A 19417-nucleotide genomic window follows, 5' to 3' on the forward strand; every position below is an offset into this window, starting at 1 on the left:
TCTCCTGCCATGCAGCTGGCAAGTTTCCCAGGGGAGAAAACTAGATATAAAAAAGGTATTCACTTGAATTTAAAACTAAACCCTTTACATACATGGAAGGGGCACTTTCTTGAGCCAAAATGAAAAACACAATTTAAGTAGAATTTTCTGTGGATTAATTCCCCAACAACTGGCTGCTTAACCAATAATGGGTAGAATCCCATTATTTTAGAATCTGACTAGGTAGGAGCTGCCATATTGCTTTTCTTGAGGAGAATATATTTCTAAACAACTATTTATTATACTATAAATTAAATCTGTTTGTCCTGTTTTGCACTACTGGTTCTGACTAACCTACATTGCCTTACATGCTCCTCCATCGGTCTGTGTATCAGCTGGATTATTTCAAGTGTCAGGACCAGCAGTGTAGACTATAAGAAAAGGACAGGGAACTCTAAATCCAATGAACATTTTTAAAGAATGTGCTGTGTAACATCACGTAGCGCTGATCCACTGAAGGCTGTAGACAATTCCTCACCCAGGAATGTAATATGACAACCATTACTCAGGAGGAATGGTGACTAAATGTTGCAGTTCAAAGGATTGTTCCATTTAATAATGCAAAACTTTTAATACCAGTCTCAGCCAAACACATTGTAAGATGCTGCATGGCAAATACAATAGGAACTATTTAATCAAGGAAATGTCACGTGCCATTGAAAATATATTTAATGTCTTGCCCAAACTGATGATGCCCATTTTAAGGCAGTGGCACAAGAAAATGCCTTTCCATTGCTGGTGGTATGCCCAACTGATCGCTAAATTGTCTCCAGAGGAAACTTCAGGCAATTTAGCGATCAGTTGGACATAGCTCCAGCGATTCCAATTTACGGCAATGGAGAGGCATTTTCAGGAGACATGTTGCCGGCAGCCATGTCTAAAAAATCGGGGGAGACAAATCTTCCCGTGTGCCACTGCCCTTAATATATAAAACAAACATGAGAAAAGCAGGAACATACTTATGTCTAAGTTCTAAAATGGACACAACCGCTATGTGCAAAAAGCAATGTGTTTGTCAGGATAAAAGTATTGGCGGCTGAGCAATAGAAAGAACAAAATGATCGTTCATGGTCCCCCAGGAATTTCAGCCGCTGTGTTGCCCTGGAGCAGCCAAGTTGAAATCGCCCCCCATGCTTTCATTTTTTTGTGTTGGAGTGGATGAGGGTGGCAACTAGGGTTTCCACCTTTTCTGGAGAAAAATACCGGCCTTCTTATATATTTTTGTTTTTTCCCTATTACGGTAATAACATTGGGATCAACCATAATTTTTACTGCCCAGGTGGCAACCCTAGTGGCCTCATCAATAGTGCAAAGAGCACATTATCTCTTGAAAAATCTGAATTTTGGCTCTATAAGTTACAAGGAGTGGCTTTTGGCCAATTGTGCTAACTTAAGGGTTGATGCCACCTGAGGTAAGTTTCTCAACTCACCTCATGGCAGTAGCACCCCTGGCTTTGCACTTTTTTTTTTTTGCACTGTTCCCCCCTTGATAAAGTAGGCTCTTTAGTTATGCACCTCTAACAAAGAGGGGGAAACAACCTAAATCAGGGGTATGTTCTTATCTCAGATGGGGCACAGCAACCCCATGGAATCTTAAGTCTAGGATATTTAACACTAATAACAATCTTTTCTAAACATTACCTCCCAGTGGCTGAACACCAGCTGTGGGCTGGCCAGGCCACTTGTTCTCTTTCTTATTTCATCAGCAAAGCCAAAGCTTTCAGCCACCGGCAGCACTGCCTTTATAATGAACATGTCTGTTCCTTCTTTCATCTCTTCCAACAGAACACGGCCTTCTCTTTTTGACAGGACACCATAAACTCGACCTGTGAAAAGTTCAGAAAAATAAACAACATAAATGCCGATGCCAGCTTAATTCATTCAGTCACAATGACTTGGATTTTGGAATGTTTTAACTAAAAAAAACAATTAAAAACAAGACAAGAGATATACCACCCGCCTGCATTAGCCCCTAAAGCACAAAACGACTAAACCTTGCAGTTTATTATCCTGCTGTTTGTTGTTTTACTTTTAATATGTGTTTATATACCTGATGTATAATGTCTGTAAAGTGCGCCAGAATGTTATTGCTGAGAAAAATAAGAATAGTAATACAGGTATATGATCTGTTATCTGGAAACCCGTTATCAAGAAAGCTCAGAATTACAGAAAGGTGGTCTACCATAAACTCCATTATAATTCAATAATTCCGATTTTTAAAAATGATTTCATTTTTCTCTGTAGTAATGAAACAGTACATTGTACTTGATGCCAACTAAGATATAATAAATCCTACAGCAAATCGTAAATGGATGCAAAACAATTCTATTGGGGTCTAATGTTTAAATGATTTTTTTAGTAGACTTGAGGTATGAAGGAAAGATCCCTTATCTGGAAAAGCCCAGGACCTGGGGCATTCTGTATAAAAGGTCCCATACCTTTAATACAATCAAAATATGAAATGAGGTGTTTTATTCCCTAAACACTGGCTTGAGTGATATATGCACTGAAGTCCTTCTGTCACTGCTCCATGTGCCGTGGCCAGGGTCCACTCACAACATCACTAGCCATGAAATGATGGACAGGGGCATTTTTATTTGTTTCTGGATTTCTGACACATAATACTGGCGGTCAAATTGCCCTGTGTATTTAAAGTGGAAATTGAGGCTTGTTTTTTCGTATCAGAACATTTCCACTTTTTACTTTCCTGAATTTTTTTGCAACTGTCTTTCTCTGATGTCCCTGGCCGGTGACTCGCCAACACAGCTGCAAATTTAAACATGTGCATTCACCCAGGAAAAAACCCAGAAACCAGTAGACTTTTATATCACGTAGCTCTTCAAAAAGAAAAGGAAAAGTCTCATTGGGTGCTATAAGTTCATGCGCTGGTTGCCACCTAAAACCTACTTTCTTGAACTGCTAGCTTCCAGTCTCTTAAAGGAACAGCAACACCAACAAATGAAAGGAGAACTGTTGTGAAATCAGTTATTTGAGTTATTTGATTGGGCATGCACCGATTCCACTATTTTGGATTCGGCTAAACCCCCGAATCCTTCGCGAAAGATTCGGACAAATAACGAATCACATCCTCATTTGCATATGCAAATGAGGGTGTGAAGGGGGAAACATTTTTTACTTCCTTGTTTTGTGACAAAAAGTCACGCGATTTCCCTCTCTGCCCCTAATTTGCATATGCGGATTCGGTTTGGCCGGGCAGAAGGATTTGGCCGAATCCAAATCCTGCTGAAAAAGGCAGAATCCTGGCCAAATGCCGAACTGAATCCTGGATTTGGTGCATCCCTAGCTCTAATTCATCTGCTAGGAAAGGAAGCTATATAGAAGACATATTGGATCTAACTGTCAATAACTATCTGACACCCAACTGCTGCATGAAGACAGAATAAAGAAAAACAGATGCTGAGAGAGGGATAGTGAATATAAACTTGATTATTTTAGAAACGATGCAGAATATTTAATTGTTTGTATTTACAAAGTTTCTTATTTCAGTATGATGAAGCTTATATTACATTCGCAATAGTTCACCTTTCATTTGTTGGTGTTACTGTTCATTTAAGAGACTGCAAGCTAGCAGTATCATTTTTGCCATAGTTCCCCTTTAATTAAAATATAATGCACTGTTGGCCTGCACTAGTAAAACTGGTTTGTTTGCTTCAGCAACTCTACTATAGTTTATATGAACAAGCTGCTGGGTAGCTGTGGGGGCAGCCATTCAAAGCTGAAAAAGGATACATACAAAAGCACATACTACAAATATCCCCAACATCAATAGGTCGGAGTGATTTGTGCAACAATGATTTATTTGATTTTCCAGTGCCGTAAGTACCTGCCATTTCTTGTCAGAAGCCAGTTCCTCATGTTATATCTCTAGTGGACACATTGTGGAGAGGCATATTCTACCTCACTTTAACCCTTTCAGCACTGTGAAAGATTATATTTTATTGATAGGTACATGTACATTTACATTATATCGCCTGGCGACAAATTGCCTCTTCTTTGGAGCGACAATCTCCCCGAACTGCCTTCTGCCTGCTAAAATGAAAAATCGACTGCGGCAATGCACTCGCGCCGCTTTGATTTCCGAAGTCGCCCAAAGTTTTCTTGTGAGGCAACTTCAGAAATCGAGACGTTGTGAGAGCTTAGGGGTCATCACAAATTATCAAGCAGAAAATTAGGTTGGCCTGTAATATAAGCTGATGCTACAAGACTGATGCTAATTGCACTGGTTTCTGTGCTGCCATGTAGTAAATGTAATTAGTTACTAATCTACCTTATATTGTGACATTTCTATGTGTACTGTATATTGTGAGTTGGTCCCAAAGCTCAGTAAGTGACAGCAGCACAGAGCATATGCAGTGAATCAGCAGAAAAGGAGATGAAGAGCTACTGGGGCATCTTTGAGACACAGATCTTTACTGCTAAAGGGCTTTGGTGCCTTGGGCTGGTACAGAAGCCCAAAACATAATGTGCAACATTTCTAGCCTAATTCTTTAGTTAAGCTTTAGTTCTCCTTAACGTTACAGCAACTCCATAGTAAATAAACATTTTGCAAATTAAACACTCATTTGAGCACTAGATTAAGCAAGAGTCCTAAATGGATTTCATCAATATGCTTCTTACAAGGCAGAATTTTCTTCAAAAGCACAACAAATAAATTCAAAGAGAATGAAATCATTGTTTTTAAGCAGCCTGTGGATATTTATACTCTAGCCAGACATTCTTTATCTCCAGCTTGTTACTCTTTACGATGAATGCATTATAAAAACACGAGATAAAGAATATGTTGGGGAATTTTAATGACATGCACTTTGAGGTTTGCAGTACACCAAGTGAACCTTGGAGAGACAACGTTGGGTCTGTCAGTGTTGAGCTTTCAGAAGGAAGAATTTAAAAGAAAGGATGATGAAGAGTATTTGCCTTAGGCCTGGAAGTTCACTGTGAAAAATGCATTTTCCAGACTGTAATGTAACAGAATGACTTCTTTTGCACTTGAAAAAAAAGATAAGATATTTCTTTTTGGTCAATTACGATTTAATGGAAAAACAGGATTTTTTAAGTGTAACAGCAGCTTTCCCAGTTTGTCTGCATATTTCATTATCCCAGCATCAAGGCCCAAGACACACACAGCACACAGCTTCTCAAGCATAGGCTGGGGACTGAATATAACTTAACTAGAGATTGGAACATAATGCATAGGCTGGAGTACCTGATCCACTTATTGGAAACTCCCCACCGCCCATATCTGTTACAAAACAGCACAAAACCTGTAGGATCAAACAGGCTGGGCCTTAGATAACATAACTACTGCATTGTTTTAACATTGGACATATATGGAATGCTGACAGTTTGATCAAGCTTGACAAAGGGGTTATGCCCCGAAACGTTGCATTCTCAATAAATGAGCAAGGGTTTTCCCTGCTAGAAATAACCCATGCTGTGCCAGTGAATTTTCTCCTTTTCACTTTGAATTACACAGACAGACCCAGTCACATAAATTGTAGACATATTGTCAGTGATAAAGTTAAGTCAGTATCTCTACTCACCTAACACTTCAGCATTTGCCATAATTTCACACGTGTACATGGCAGCCAAAAGTCTCTGGGGTTTAACCTGGAATGCATAGCGACAAGCTTCCTTCATAGTGGCTATAAGTTGTCCAGAAAAAGCTCCATAGCAATCTGTCAGTAAGTCACCTTTTCGTTTGCTCGACTTCTCCAAAGCTCTTCCACCATTTTCATCTTTAGGTATTAACTCGGTTTCCTCAGTGGCTGATTTTGAGGCATCATTGATTAAGGATGCAGTTGTCCCGCTTTCACTGTGTTCTGGCTCTGTTCCAGTATTTGCTTCTGATTCTTGGCTACCACTATCTTTAGGAAGCAAAGGTCTGCTCAGATCCAGCTTTTCCACAATAAAACACACGCCCATTAGTGGCTCTTCACACATGGGACCTGCAAGGGTTGCTAGCTGAAATCCACTTACAATGCTGTTGTCAAAATTCCTATATTTCTCCTCTCTAATACCTTTATCAAGGCACTGCCAAACAGATGGCCTGTCATAACCTTCAATCCTGTTCAATAAGATATTTGGCCCATAACGTCTTGGACCAAAGGACCATATCTGATCTACAGCATTCCTCCACCTTCTTCCTTGCAAATGCTGTTGAAGATTACTTTTGAATGTGGTTATCCTTTCAATGGCTAACTCATTAAACTGAATGTTGTAGCTACCTTCATTTAAAGCCAAATTTATCTGCTCCATTGTTCGAATTAAATCGCTGTTTTTTTCTAGAAGCTGTGTCACTTCTTCAGGAAGGGGCATGGCCCTGACACTCAGTGTGGCTAGCTTATTTGGTGTGGTCAATGTGACCAGGCCATCAGGGTCAATCTGAGCTGGGCAGGACACTTGCTCTGCTCTTCTTTGACTTGATGTATGACTGCAACCTTCTGTTGCTTTCCAATATCTTCGTTCACCATATCAACTTTGGGGGGTCTTATTATAGTTTCTCGAAATGGTATTATAGGAGCAGATGAACTGATCTGAATCTTAGCAAACCTAAACAAGCAGAGAAGAGAAAAGAAATGTGTGAGAACATTCAGTGATGAGGTTCCAACCCAGCTCAACTCCAGTTTAGCAATAAAATAGATGTACTAGCAAGACAAAATAATTAAATGTAAAATATTTAGGCCCAATGGCAGCACATACCTTATTACTTTTAGAAGAGGGATGATTTATTTTAGTTCAGAATCATAAGAGTATGGAAGGCAGGGCTGAAGCCCAAACATTATTAGTAAATTGAGGTCTTTCTGCAAACAGCCAAAATCATTGCAAAATTAACAAACATCTGAGCCAATATCTGGATGGTCAGTCTGACTAACTTTCAAGTTGCATTCTTAAAGAACCAAAACAGAGTGAAATTTGAGCAAATCTCCTCTTTGCAAGAAATATTCCCAACACCTGCTATGCCTCTGAGGAAAGGAACCCGACACTTCAGATTCAGACTGATGGATGAGCTTGGTTACACTTGGTGCTGCATCACATTTCACCAAGATCAATTCAAGTGGCCCAGCTCATAGCAAATGTGGCTGTGAAACATACTCAAGCTGCTAGTAGTGACCAGCTAATGCACTTTCTATGTACCAAATTCTAAATGGGAAAGAAAACCTGCACGTTGGAACATGCCCCGACAAGTTTTCTAAAAAACAAATAGTGTGATGGGCTTCTTTGTAGATGCAACTGCATTCAAACACAACAGGAGACATGACAGATGATCCTCAATATTTCCTGGAGTTATTCTAGGCTAATTAGGGTACCGAAGGAAGGCACAGGAGTGTGTATAGACAGATCTGATTAAATTGCATTTAGGGTATTTATTGGCAACTTAGGAGCACATTCATTTTCTTTAAATTACAGTATGTCCACTTAATTTATTACAAGCCTGTGACAGTAATTTATCTTGTAGGGAAGTTCAAACACAAAAAACAGAGCGATAATGAAAGTTCAATCAGATGTTAATTAATGATGTGTTAGAAACAGCCAATGTTTAAATCAGGATCCGATAATTATTTTGGGGGGCCTCATTGTGTTTTGGCCATCATGCAACTACAGGTGATATATTTACATAAATACAGTTTATTGTTTGATAGAAGTATATGTATGAATGAATGGATACATGTAGATAGCGATAGATAGATAGATAGATAGATAGATAGATAGATAGATAGATAGATAGATAGATAGATAGATAGATGTGTTGGGAATCTGAGTGTAAGCAGAGCAAGTCACAATGCCATATGTTGTTACACAAAACAATTAATCAAAGACATAACAGAATTCCAAACCATGACTGAGCTAACTCGAAGAAAACAGTAACAAATCTATTTTGCCGCAGCAAATTAAAATAGCTAGCAAGCAATTCTGTAGCACGTGCTAACAATTTGTATGCATAGCAGTGAAATGATCAGAAGCAACTGTGTTAAATGGAAAAGTGTTGTCAAAATGGAATTAAGCTTTGGTAATTTAATATGCAGGCACGCTGAAAACTTGCTTAAGTGGCCTGCTAGGCAGAGGGGGGCTTAAGCCTGAAAAAGTATGTATTTTTCTTATTTCTATATTGTTTAAATCACACACTGAACTTTTCTAACCAATGGTGCATGGTTAGCATTATTGCATTGCATTCAAGCTTCCTGTGTTACTAACCAAGGGTAATATATAGAGGTAGTTTCAATGTTCTAGTGTATAGGGAAGTTTTGTAAGGGTTATCTAGTTTTTTTTTTTACTGATTTAACAAGGGAAAAAAAGGGAACCAATACCAATATACCAACAAAAAATTCACTTTCTAGAAGCCCAGTTTTCTGCACTGATTTTCAACTGGAACATGAATGAAACATAAGTCCTAGTGCATTCTTGAGTAGAAGTCTGCCTTAAAGGAATGTGAGCAATGGCAGGGGACTCTAAGCATATTTAATCTGTTAAATCTGGGTTCAAGGTCTAGTTAGTAGCGAATAGGTTTTAGCAAAGGGAAAAACAAGTAGCGAATAGGTTTTAGCAAAGGGAAAAACAAAAACAGATATATCAGTAAACATTTAAGGGCAGCTACTATCTGATTACAGATATATATGCATTTTTTTAACCTCTCTCTTAAATCATCCAAGCAGCGCTGTAGGTGAACTTCTCCAGCGGTGATCAGCACATGCTCTCCAGTCTCTTGTATTAAAACCTCCACACAAGGGTCAGCCTGGTTTAAAAGCTTCATTCCTTTTACCAGCTGGGGCATTTCGCCTAGAAGAAAAGTCAATTTTAGGTTTTTTTTCATATTTAGTACAGGAATGGGTTCCATTATCTCAAACCCCATTATCCAGAAAGCTCTTACACAAAGGCCATCTCCCACACACTCCATTTTAATCAAATAGGCTAAAAATCATCTAAAACATATTTCCATTTTCTCTGTAATAATAAAACAGTACCTTGTACTTGATCCTAGCTAAGATGTCATTAATTCTTATTGGGTTTAATTAACGTTTAAACATTTTTTTTCTAGCAGACTTAAGGTATGGAGATCCAAATTATGGAAAGCTCCTTTATCTAGAAAACCCCAGGTCCAGAGCATTCTGGATAACATACCTGTCTGACTCTTTACTCAGCCAGTCCTTTTCACCAGCTATGCTACTCTATCCACTAAGCACCAGACAAAAAATACTTTTATAATCCAAACCATTCCAAGACAGAGAACTTTCATTTCTGCTTAATACATGCTGGAATTCTACCTTATCGGGAATCAGCTGTGTTTGCAGTTCTGAACAATTTAATTCAAAGACTAGTAATAATTAGTAGATAAGTGCCCCTTCTTTTTTTTTTTGTATCTCATATCTTGCCCCCCCCCTGAAATCTGCTCCCACCATCCACAGCCGCAACCAACTGTCACATGGTACTGCTAAAAAGTGTCCCCTTGCTCTGTACAGTGCTTATGTTTGGAAAGGGGTGTGATACAGTCAGAATATGGCTGTCCAGGGCCAATTGCCTTACATCAGTCCTGTTTCACTTGGTATATCTGTTGGGTCAATTATTTTTTATATTGCATGTTTAATTAGATTAAAATATAACATGCCCTTGAGCAGACTGAGGGGCTGTAAAATCCCTTGAAGGATTACATCCCACCCTGTGTCTTCCATACATCATCACCATACAACATCCTAATAAAGTGGCTTTTAATAAGGCACACATACTCTTTACATGTCTTCTACAGGATATTAAACTGACTACATTTTCAGCTGTCATTCGTTTTAACTGTTTTAGAGCAGATATGTTTCCATCCTCTCTTTACACTCCATTGTGTGCAAAAAAAACCTTGTTTAGAATTTAGAGAAAGGCAGCAAGTAATTGGAAGTAGAAGCAGCTGGCATGAATGTGCCCATGGTGAATAGTACTTAGCAGGTATTAAGTACCCGTGGGATTAGTTTCACTCCAGAAACTAATAGCATTCCCTCTTGAAGGGGAACTGAAGTCGAAGTGGATTTGGAGTCTCTCCGGAAAAAAAACGCCAAAGAAACAGGAGCTGAACAAGTGTTAGCATTAAAGCTGGCCAACACAGACAAGGAGATAGTCATATAAAAGGATTCGGGCTTATAAAAGAGTGGGAGGGATAAATATTCATAAATGTTTATCTTGAATATGTAGTATTTAAAATATTATTGAGGAAAGTAAAGCCTACTCAGGTTTCCTCATTTTATTAAGTACAGGCAGGGTCGCTCCACCAATGATGCAAGTTGAAAAACTCGCCAGATAGTTTACCAAGGGCGGCAAAAAGCAGCTTCTGGTACCTTTAAGAGGCGGATTTCCGTTTTTTAAACCGGAAATTCGGCTTTACTAGTGTGCTCACCGCACTAGTGTTGCGTCCTCCCCACCCCAGACAGGCAAGGGGGGCGGTACTGCAGGAGCTGCCTCAGGCGCTGAGTACAGGTATGGGATCAGTTATGCAAAATGCTCGGGACCTGGGGTATTCCGGAAATGGATCTTTCCATCATTTGGATTTTCATACCTTTATTTACTAAAAAATCATACAAACATTAAATAAATAGGCTGGTTTGCTTCCAATAAGCATTACTTATATCTTAGTTTGGATCAAGTACAAGCTACTGTTTATTATTACGGAGAAAAAGCAAATAATTTTTTTTTTAAATTTGAATTATTTAGATAAAATGGAATCTATGGGAGTTGGCCTTTCCGTAATTCAGAGCTTTCTGGATAATGAATTTCTGGATAACTGATCTGTATATAAAATGGAGCTTTGGCCAGTCCATCAACCACTCTACTGAGGGAGTGTTACTGCATCGTGCTATGTACAACCATAATAGTCACATAAAACAAATCATTATTTTTCATTACCCACTACATTGAAACCTTACTTTCTGCTCTAAAATGAGAGGCTTATACAGATTCAGCAATACAGAAGAAGTCAGTGTTTCAGCAGTCTGAGCCACAAACTAGGGGACTGCCATCACAACATTCTTCACCTTTAGGAAGGTCAAATATACCATGCCATGCACTATACTCTAACTCCCTGTAAGAAAACTGCTAGTAACCTTTAGTGTGAGTCTTACAAAGTCTAAGGGGATTATTTATAGTGTGATTTTTTCTGTTCAGAGGTTTAAAGGGGAAACAAATTTTTTGGTGGAAAAAAAATTGAATTTTTCATGATTTATTAAACCCAGAGGCTGCTAAAAGTCCAAAGAAAAAAGTACTCCATTTCAAACCTGCTGAGGTCATGTTGAAGTCAATGGCAGATGTCTCTTTACAATTGGAAGCTTTCATGATCTGTGCTGGGTTTTGTACAATAATCCAAAGAATTTGTCGTTTTTGGGTTATAAATCAAGAGTTTTCCGGCATCAAATCCGAAAAAAAATCACAGGATTCTTTTTTTTTCACGATTTCATCGAGTCTTTTCCCGTACCAGAATTTCTCAAGTTCATTTATTGATAAATAAGGTAAAAATGTGGATAGGAGTTTGGTCGAAGTGGTTTTTATAAAATAATGAGTTTTTCAGATTTTAGTAAATAACCCCCTAAATGATTAAAATTTTGTAGCTAAATTGTGCTTTGTACAAGAAACCAATATGCAGTACTGTATGGAGCTCAGTCTCAGAGATCTCTTTTGCATCCAAGTAAAACATAGGTAAATGTGGGAGGATGATATCTCTGATAAAAATGTATTTGAACATATACTATATGGATTAGGAACATACACTATATGGATAGGGAGGTATCTGGGCACCTGTATTTCTCATTCCAAATCCAAGGGTATAAATACGAGGTTCTCTCTTCCACAGACTCCACTCTTCTAGAAATGCTTTCCAGTAGATGTTGGAACATTGCTGGCTGGATTTACATCCATTCAGCACTAAATTATTAATGAGGATAGGCACTGGTGATGGGGATCAGGCCTTGCTCAGAGTTGGTGTTCCAATTTATCCCACATTTGTTCAGTTGGGTTAAGGTCATGGATCTGTATAGGCCAGTCAGGTTCTTCCACCCCCACCTGTACAAAGTCACTGTACATGGACCTAGCTTTATGCATTGGAACATTATTATAATGAAACAGGAAAGACCTTCCCCACAAAGCACAAAAGCAAAGCACTGCCAATAATTTCATTACAGTGTAGGTATGCATTTTGCATAGGGACTATAGCCAAACCATGCAAAACAACTCAGACCATTACTCCTTCTCCACCAAACTTTACAGTAGGCATTACACATTTAGGGTGGTAGCGTCCTGGCATCTGCCAAACCCAGACCCATCCATTTAACTGGCAAATGTGGAAACACGTGTGATTCAACACAAATGCATAGAGATTGCAGAAAAGTATGATACATGTTCTTCCAAGCATGATGGGGTCATCAAGAAAAAGTTGTCAACAATATGGGTAACAAATATGTAGAATCAATAGGGGTGCTCCTCAGTAATTTTACCGTTTCCTATTTCAGTATATAACTGCAACACTTCTACTCATCTTCACCTTAGTTGGGGGTTATATCACTCTGCATCTGGAACTTTTTAGATAACCAGCTCTCTGAAATCTCAATAATCAACATCTATGTGCATATCCTTTTCAGGCCTAAGATGACACTGACATATTTTGTCAGCTTACACAGCTTTCTGATAAGAGTCTACAAATAATCTTTTATGCTGGTTTCTCTGAAGAAATCTGACACTTCCATAAATCATATTTCATACCACAGAATGCAGTTTATAGTTTACATTTTCATAAAGTCATGTCATAATCTCCCCCCCCCCCCTTATTCTTAAATACAAAGAACTTAAAATATGTTCTTTCTCAAGTTTCAGTGCAGAAGCGAATGGAGAGACCTGTGGTGCACCTTCTGTTCCGCATCAAACAGCATCTGGCACTGGCATGTTAGTCTAACACGGGAGGGTCAAAAGTTCTTTTAGATGGAAAGGTATAAGAAAAACAAATCTACTTTATTATACACTACAAAAGATCTATTTTCTTCTTCAATATGTATTTCTTATCAAAGTTAACCATCCATTTATTTCCCTGTAAGTAGACAATAAAGCTGAAGAAAGCCACAGCAGATTAGTACCTGCACATTTGCCATTATACATATTAGTAGGAAGTGCCACACAGATACCATGGAAAGCTTGCAGGCTGTAGCTTACAGGTATTCCAGCCATGTAGCAAAAGGTAGGTAAAAACTTCAGGGCAGTCTATAACAGCAAGTTAAGTTAGAAGAAAACATGCCTAGAATTGAGAGCCCCTACTGTATTACTAAAAAACTAACCGGGCAACACAGGAGCAAATTAAAGCAAAATAGTAAAACTAGGCAGAGTGAAACATGCAAAGCAGGAAGAGGGCATAGACAGAGAATGAGAAGGAGTCAGTGGAAAGTAAAGGGAATCTGGTACTGAAGCCCAACTGGAACACAAAAAAGGCCATAAGAGTTAAGACAACTTACTTGGATGCTTTGGTTCAACAGCAAAACGGACAATTGGAGTTGCTTCAAAGTTGAGAGGAATAAAGGGTGGACAAGCTGGTGAAGTGGACAGCGTTGCTGATTTAAGAACAAATTCTTCTAAACCACCAATACCTAAGAAACCCAAGAAAAATGTTAATCAGCAAAGCCCCAAAGAAAAATGATTTTATCATTTTGAACAAGGTTAAAATTATGGCATGTATGGAATATCCATATCTGTAATAGTTGTGAGATCACCAGATCAGTCTGTGACTTGAAAACCCATTGTTATATGGAAATGTTGATAAAATCTAAACTTTCCGCGAGTTCACCGAGTTCCTCTGAAAGCCCAAACATGCTATTTTATCCAGTAATATGCATTATCATCACAAGCATATGGGCCCCCATGCAAGTATTCATTTAATTTTTCCTCCCAAGAAAAAACGAGGGTGAATCACAATGGTGACGTGGTTTGTGTCCTCTATGGCATTGCCACTGATTACTATTTAAAGAGGAAAGCATGTCGTATATATGTAAATCAGGAATGGCACCCAAAAATCAAAAAAAAAAAGCAAGTAGTCCTCTGTATAATAAACGGCTTTTTATCTCAAATGCTTTTGAGTTACATACAGAGCTCCTCATCACACTATGAATAAATTACTCTGTTTATAAAGAGTTTAGGCCAAGGGTGGCCACCCCTTTTTACTTGTGAGCCAGATTCACGTGTCAACGTTTAGGGAGCAACACAAGCTTGAAAAAAGGCCACGGGATGCTAAATAAGGGCTATTTGGTAACCCTCTATAATGACTGTCACCCTACAGAAGGCTCTATTTAGCAGTGCACAGGGTTTTTATTTAATCAAAACTTGCCTCCAAAACCTAGAATTCAAAAATAAGCTCCTGCTTTGAGGTCACCGAGAGCAACATCCAAGGGGTTGGTTAGCCGCTGGGTAAAAAAAAAATGTATGTGGCTAAATATGCAGAATTTTATACAGAATTGACTGTACCAGCCAAGAAGTTAAGCAGCCCAATAACAGTAATGATCTAGGCTTTTAGAGTTGTCTGTAGAAGTTCCAAATCTTGTTAGAGTTTCAGTGACACTACACAGGCTTAGTGGGGGTTTTATAGCACAGTCTTAAATTCAGAGCCATAGTAAACATCCTCTCCTAACAGTGCCTGCTCACAACTTCACCCATGGCCAAAAGCAGTTATTCATCTAAAGGAACCAATGCCCACATATAACACTGCTGTACCATAGGAGAAATTCCTGTGTATCAAACATAATAAAAGATTCAGTCTGCTTACAGATTCATTTATCTATCCGCCCCATCAATACACATAAAAAGGGAAAAACATTTTAACTGTCTGAGATGCATAGAAACACATCTGCCTACTAAAATAGGTGGGAAATTCCATAAGAATAATCTACTGAACACTTTGGAACTGTTACACACGGCACAAGCAAAACAAATGTTAAAAAAATGTTTTGGTTAATTGCATTAAATGGAATGTACTGAGCACATGGAGCCAAAAAATAACTATTTAATGGGCCATTAGCAAAGAAAAGCTTTAGCCATATAATGTTGTGATTTCTAAAAAAATCCCTCCTCCCCAAGGAGTTATCTCTAGCTGCCCATGCACCAGATGGATGCTACAGAAGTACCTGAAGACAAACAAACACTCTCATGACAAGTGAAGAATAACAGTAAGTTGGCACCAACGCTATGCAGTGAAAACATGTTTTTCTGTGGCTTTGCCATCATAAAAGGAAGCATTTTTTTCAAAGGACATGAGTGTATAATTGCAGAGCATGTCTATAAAAGGTTCATAAGGTTTGGGTTGTCTAAACAGCAACCCACAAATGAATTTTATAGACCCTAGCATGTTTGTCTTCATAAAAAGTAAAAAGTTATTGGGCCCAGAATGTGTGCTTACATCATTTCCAGCAGCTACAGCTTCCTTAGTTGATGGCAAAAACCGATGTCGTATTTTCACTGATGAGCCATGAAAGATGTTTAGAGTGATGGATGAATGAATGATAAGTGGTATTGTCATGAACCAGAATTAAGTGGAACTGGTCAGTGCAAGTTCCAGGATGCAAGTCTTTCTGACATTGAATTTTAAAATGGATCACTAATATTGGTGTGAGGTAAGACTTTTGATGTTAATGATTTTTTAATGGGAAATTAAATAGTTTTAATGGATACAGCCAACACTGTGGGAACTTACTGGCAGTGAAAGGACTACCTATAATGTGCTAAACATCTGCATTTCATTCTCTGTGAGCATTACCAGTACATTTTCTACACTAGCATGGTGAATTCATTTAGGCACACGCCTGCTCATTTATAACTCATGCTTATACATTGCAATCACTGTGGCAGCTCAGGTACATTTATGTTTAAACATAATCCCTTTGCATTGATTTTACTTTATTTTCCACTACCATAAGGCTATGCAAAGCCTATTCACACTAATCATAGCATTTCATGCTTGTTTGTGTATAGCAATTGGAGATTTGAATGCATATTTTACAGAGGAGCAATTCACTCTAATCACACACAGACATCTAACTCTTGTGTTCTCTAACAATCAAAGAAGATGATGTTCAGTTAGAAGGCTTAGGATAAGGGCACACACTAAGATTTGAGTAGATTTAGTCGGAAGGCGACAAGTCGCCTCTTCATTGTGCGACTAATCTCCCTGAAAAGCCTTCTCGCTTGCTTGCATCTAAATCGTCCATGGGATGGCACTCGTATCGCTTCATTGTCCGATGTCAACCGAAGTTTCCTCATGACACAACTTCAAAAAACAAAATGTTTCGAGTGTGATCCCACTGGCGATTTAGATTCTAGCCGGTGGGAAAGCTTTTTTGGGATATTAGTCTCCCGAAGAAGAGGTGATTTGTCGCCGGGCGACCCTTACCCTTAAAGTACATAAATGTCTCCATTACTGTAAGCAGAAAATTCCTAGAATTTTTACAATTAGAAGCTTTAATTCTGTTCCTTTACAGTGACGCAGTGCTGGTGCCCCTTCAGCAGTTTGTATGAGTGTGAACAGGTGAACAAAGACTGAAGTTTCAGTCTGGGTCTCAGGTGTGAACAGTACATGGTTTTAGGGTGGGAACAATAGAGGTGTTATAAGTGTGAACAATGCACGGGATTAGAGTCTGAATTTGAGGTTTAAACAATGTAGAGGCCAGTTAATCTCTGCAGTGATACCTTCTAAATTTTACACATGTTAAGAAGACGCAGCAGGCAGACTTTCATGTGGGACACACACAAGGGGAGTCATTGGCCAGCAGTTGGACAGCCCTGCATTAGAGCATGATGGAACTGCAAAAAAAAGTATGTAAAATCTGGGAAAAGGTAAAATGGTTGTGGTCTCACTGTATTTGCCATATATCATAGAATATCTGACCAATCCCTTACTGAGAGTTATATGGTTAAAGGGATCCTGTCATCAGAAAACATGTTTTTTTCATAATCAGTTAATAGTGCTGCTCCAGCAGTATTTTGCGCTGAAATCCATTTCTCAAAAGAGCAAACAGATTTTTTTACATTCAATTTTGAAATCTGACATGGGGCTAGACATTTTGTTAATTTCCCAGCTGCCCCTGGTCATGTGACTTGTGCCTGCACTTTAGGAGAGCAATGCTTTCTGGCAGGCTGCTGTTTTTCCTTCTCAATGTAACTGAATGTGTTTTAGTGGGACATGGGTTTTTACTATTGAGTGTTGTTCTTAGATCTACCAGGCAGCTGTTATCTTGTGTTAGGGAGCTGTTATCTGGTTACCTTCCCATTGTTCTTTTGTTTGGCTGCTGGTGGGGAAAAGGGAGGGGGTGATATCACTCCAACTTGCAGTACAGCAGCAAAGAGTGATTGAAGTTTATCAGAGCACAAGATTATGAAAAACATATAGTTCTCCTTCAAGACAAAACATCATTAGGGTAGGGACACACTGGGCGATTTGGGGAGATTTAGTCGCCTGGCGACTAATCGCAGCGACTTTTCTCCCCGAATGCTTCCCCTCTCTCTGCGCCTGGCTAAAATGAAAAATCGCCTGCGCTAATCACACGCAGCGATTCGTTTTCCGAAGTCGCCCGAAGTTGCCTCACTAGGAAACTTCGGGCGACTTCGGAAAACGAATCGCCGCGTGTGATTAGCGCAGGCGATTTTTCATTTTAGCCAGGCGCAGAGAGAGGGGAAGCATTCAGGGAAGATTGGTCGTGGAAAGTCGCGGCGATTAGTCGCCAGGCGACTAAATCTCCCCAAATCGCCCAGTGTGTCCCAGCCCTTAGACCTCCAAACTGAGTGCAAGCCCAGTTTCCATCTTCATTATGTAAATGAGGCAATGGATTTTTTTTTTAGTCCTCAACATCAGATACTTCCCAGGTTCAGAAACCAATGTGCAGTGTTTATGGCTTGAAGTCTGTATAAAAAGTAAAATGATATAAACTTGGTATTAAGCAGTTGGATTGCTACCTGTCTGAGAACACTGCAACAGAATCTGCTTATTGTTTGCTAGACGAGACATTTCTATATCTGAAGGGTATGGATACACAGAAGTAAGAATGATCAAATAACCCAGTTTGACTCCAAGCTGGATATCCATATGTTTGTTGGTATACAGTGTGAGCAGACAGTACTTTCTGTCTAGTATCAAATATAAGAGAAAACACCTGTGCAATCCATTATCTGAGAACAAAGCAAGGCCTTTCCAGCTGGGATACTGTGTTCCGATCAATGTAAATTCTAAGAAGAAACATAGGAGGTATTTAGAGAGAGCTGTGTATCACATAAATCTATCTCTGCGCTGCTGTAGGTAGAATGAGCTACCGACATAGACTGGAATAGATACGGCAATGTGAACAAGCAGAGTAACACACATCATAGCAAATAACACAAAGGCTGTTTAATGATTTTTATGAACAAAAAACAACTATGGACTCTGCAAAATGACTGGCCTCAAAAAGATCGGCTCAGACAAGTATATTTAGTGTTCTGTGGATATTTCTGCGACATGTAGAAGCTATTTTAGTGGTTATTATAAACCACAATAAAACATTTCAAAAGAGATTCACCAGATAAAGGGATATGTCTTGTGACACAAGACATTTCTTTTGTGTTGATGGATTTTCAACATAGAATACACAAATAGGTGCATATTTATCAATGGTCGAGTGATCGAGATCAAGTTTTTTTCTTCTTATTTAAGAAGAAAATTGAACATCTAAAACTCAAATTAATATTACTGACCCAAAAACTCTTCTCCAAAAAAACCTTGAATGTCAGAAAGGCTTTGAACATCTTCAAATGGGTCACTGGACCTCTGCCACTGACTTCTACATGAACTCGTCAGGTTTTAGTTGGCGACCTATCGAATTTGAGTTACTTCCAGGGTCAAGAAATGCTAAATCTTGAATTAGAATTTGGATTTTTCCCAACTCGAATTTATGACTTTTGACCAAAAATTCAACTCTAACATTCAAATTTACCATTCGAACTTTACTAAATCTGCCCAATAGTCTAGATCGACATGGTCACACACAATAAGCTTTAAACCCAGCACCACAATACACATACATAATATTAAGACATGTGAGCCACATGAAGTTATTCTCTTCAGCTTTATATGATATAGCAGACTGTGGTAAGAAGTAACACTGTTTAAGTACAATATTTGAGTTTTCTTGGAGAGTTGAGCCTTGAGGACAACACAACTAATGACATTCTAGACTCTTACTGTCGGACAATCCATACTATTGTGGTGTTATCACCCAGTATTGTCAATATAAAGAGCAGGCACATGGCCAGCAATGGCCCAGCCACTCACAGGTTGCTCTCTACAGTATATTAGGCTACTTTCTCTACAAGAAACACTATACAAACATTATAA

General features: G+C 38.8%; 1 protein-coding gene across 1 annotated transcript in view; it reads right to left on the reverse strand.

Annotated features, from left to right (window-relative positions):
- LOC108712883 (elongation factor-like GTPase 1) overlaps positions 1 to 19417 on the reverse strand; it is a 155933-nt gene that overhangs the window by 13077 nt on the left and 123439 nt on the right. The window contains 5 exon segments of the mRNA XM_041588274.1: positions 1681 to 1865; positions 5601 to 6449; positions 6452 to 6609; positions 8688 to 8835; positions 13524 to 13655. Coding sequence (XP_041444208.1) covers positions 1681 to 1865; positions 5601 to 6449; positions 6452 to 6609; positions 8688 to 8835; positions 13524 to 13655 — 1472 coding nt within the window.

Source organism: Xenopus laevis, chromosome 3S, assembly GCF_017654675.1.
Source record: "Xenopus laevis strain J_2021 chromosome 3S, Xenopus_laevis_v10.1, whole genome shotgun sequence".
Lineage (NCBI taxonomy): Eukaryota > Metazoa > Chordata > Amphibia > Anura > Pipidae > Xenopus > Xenopus laevis.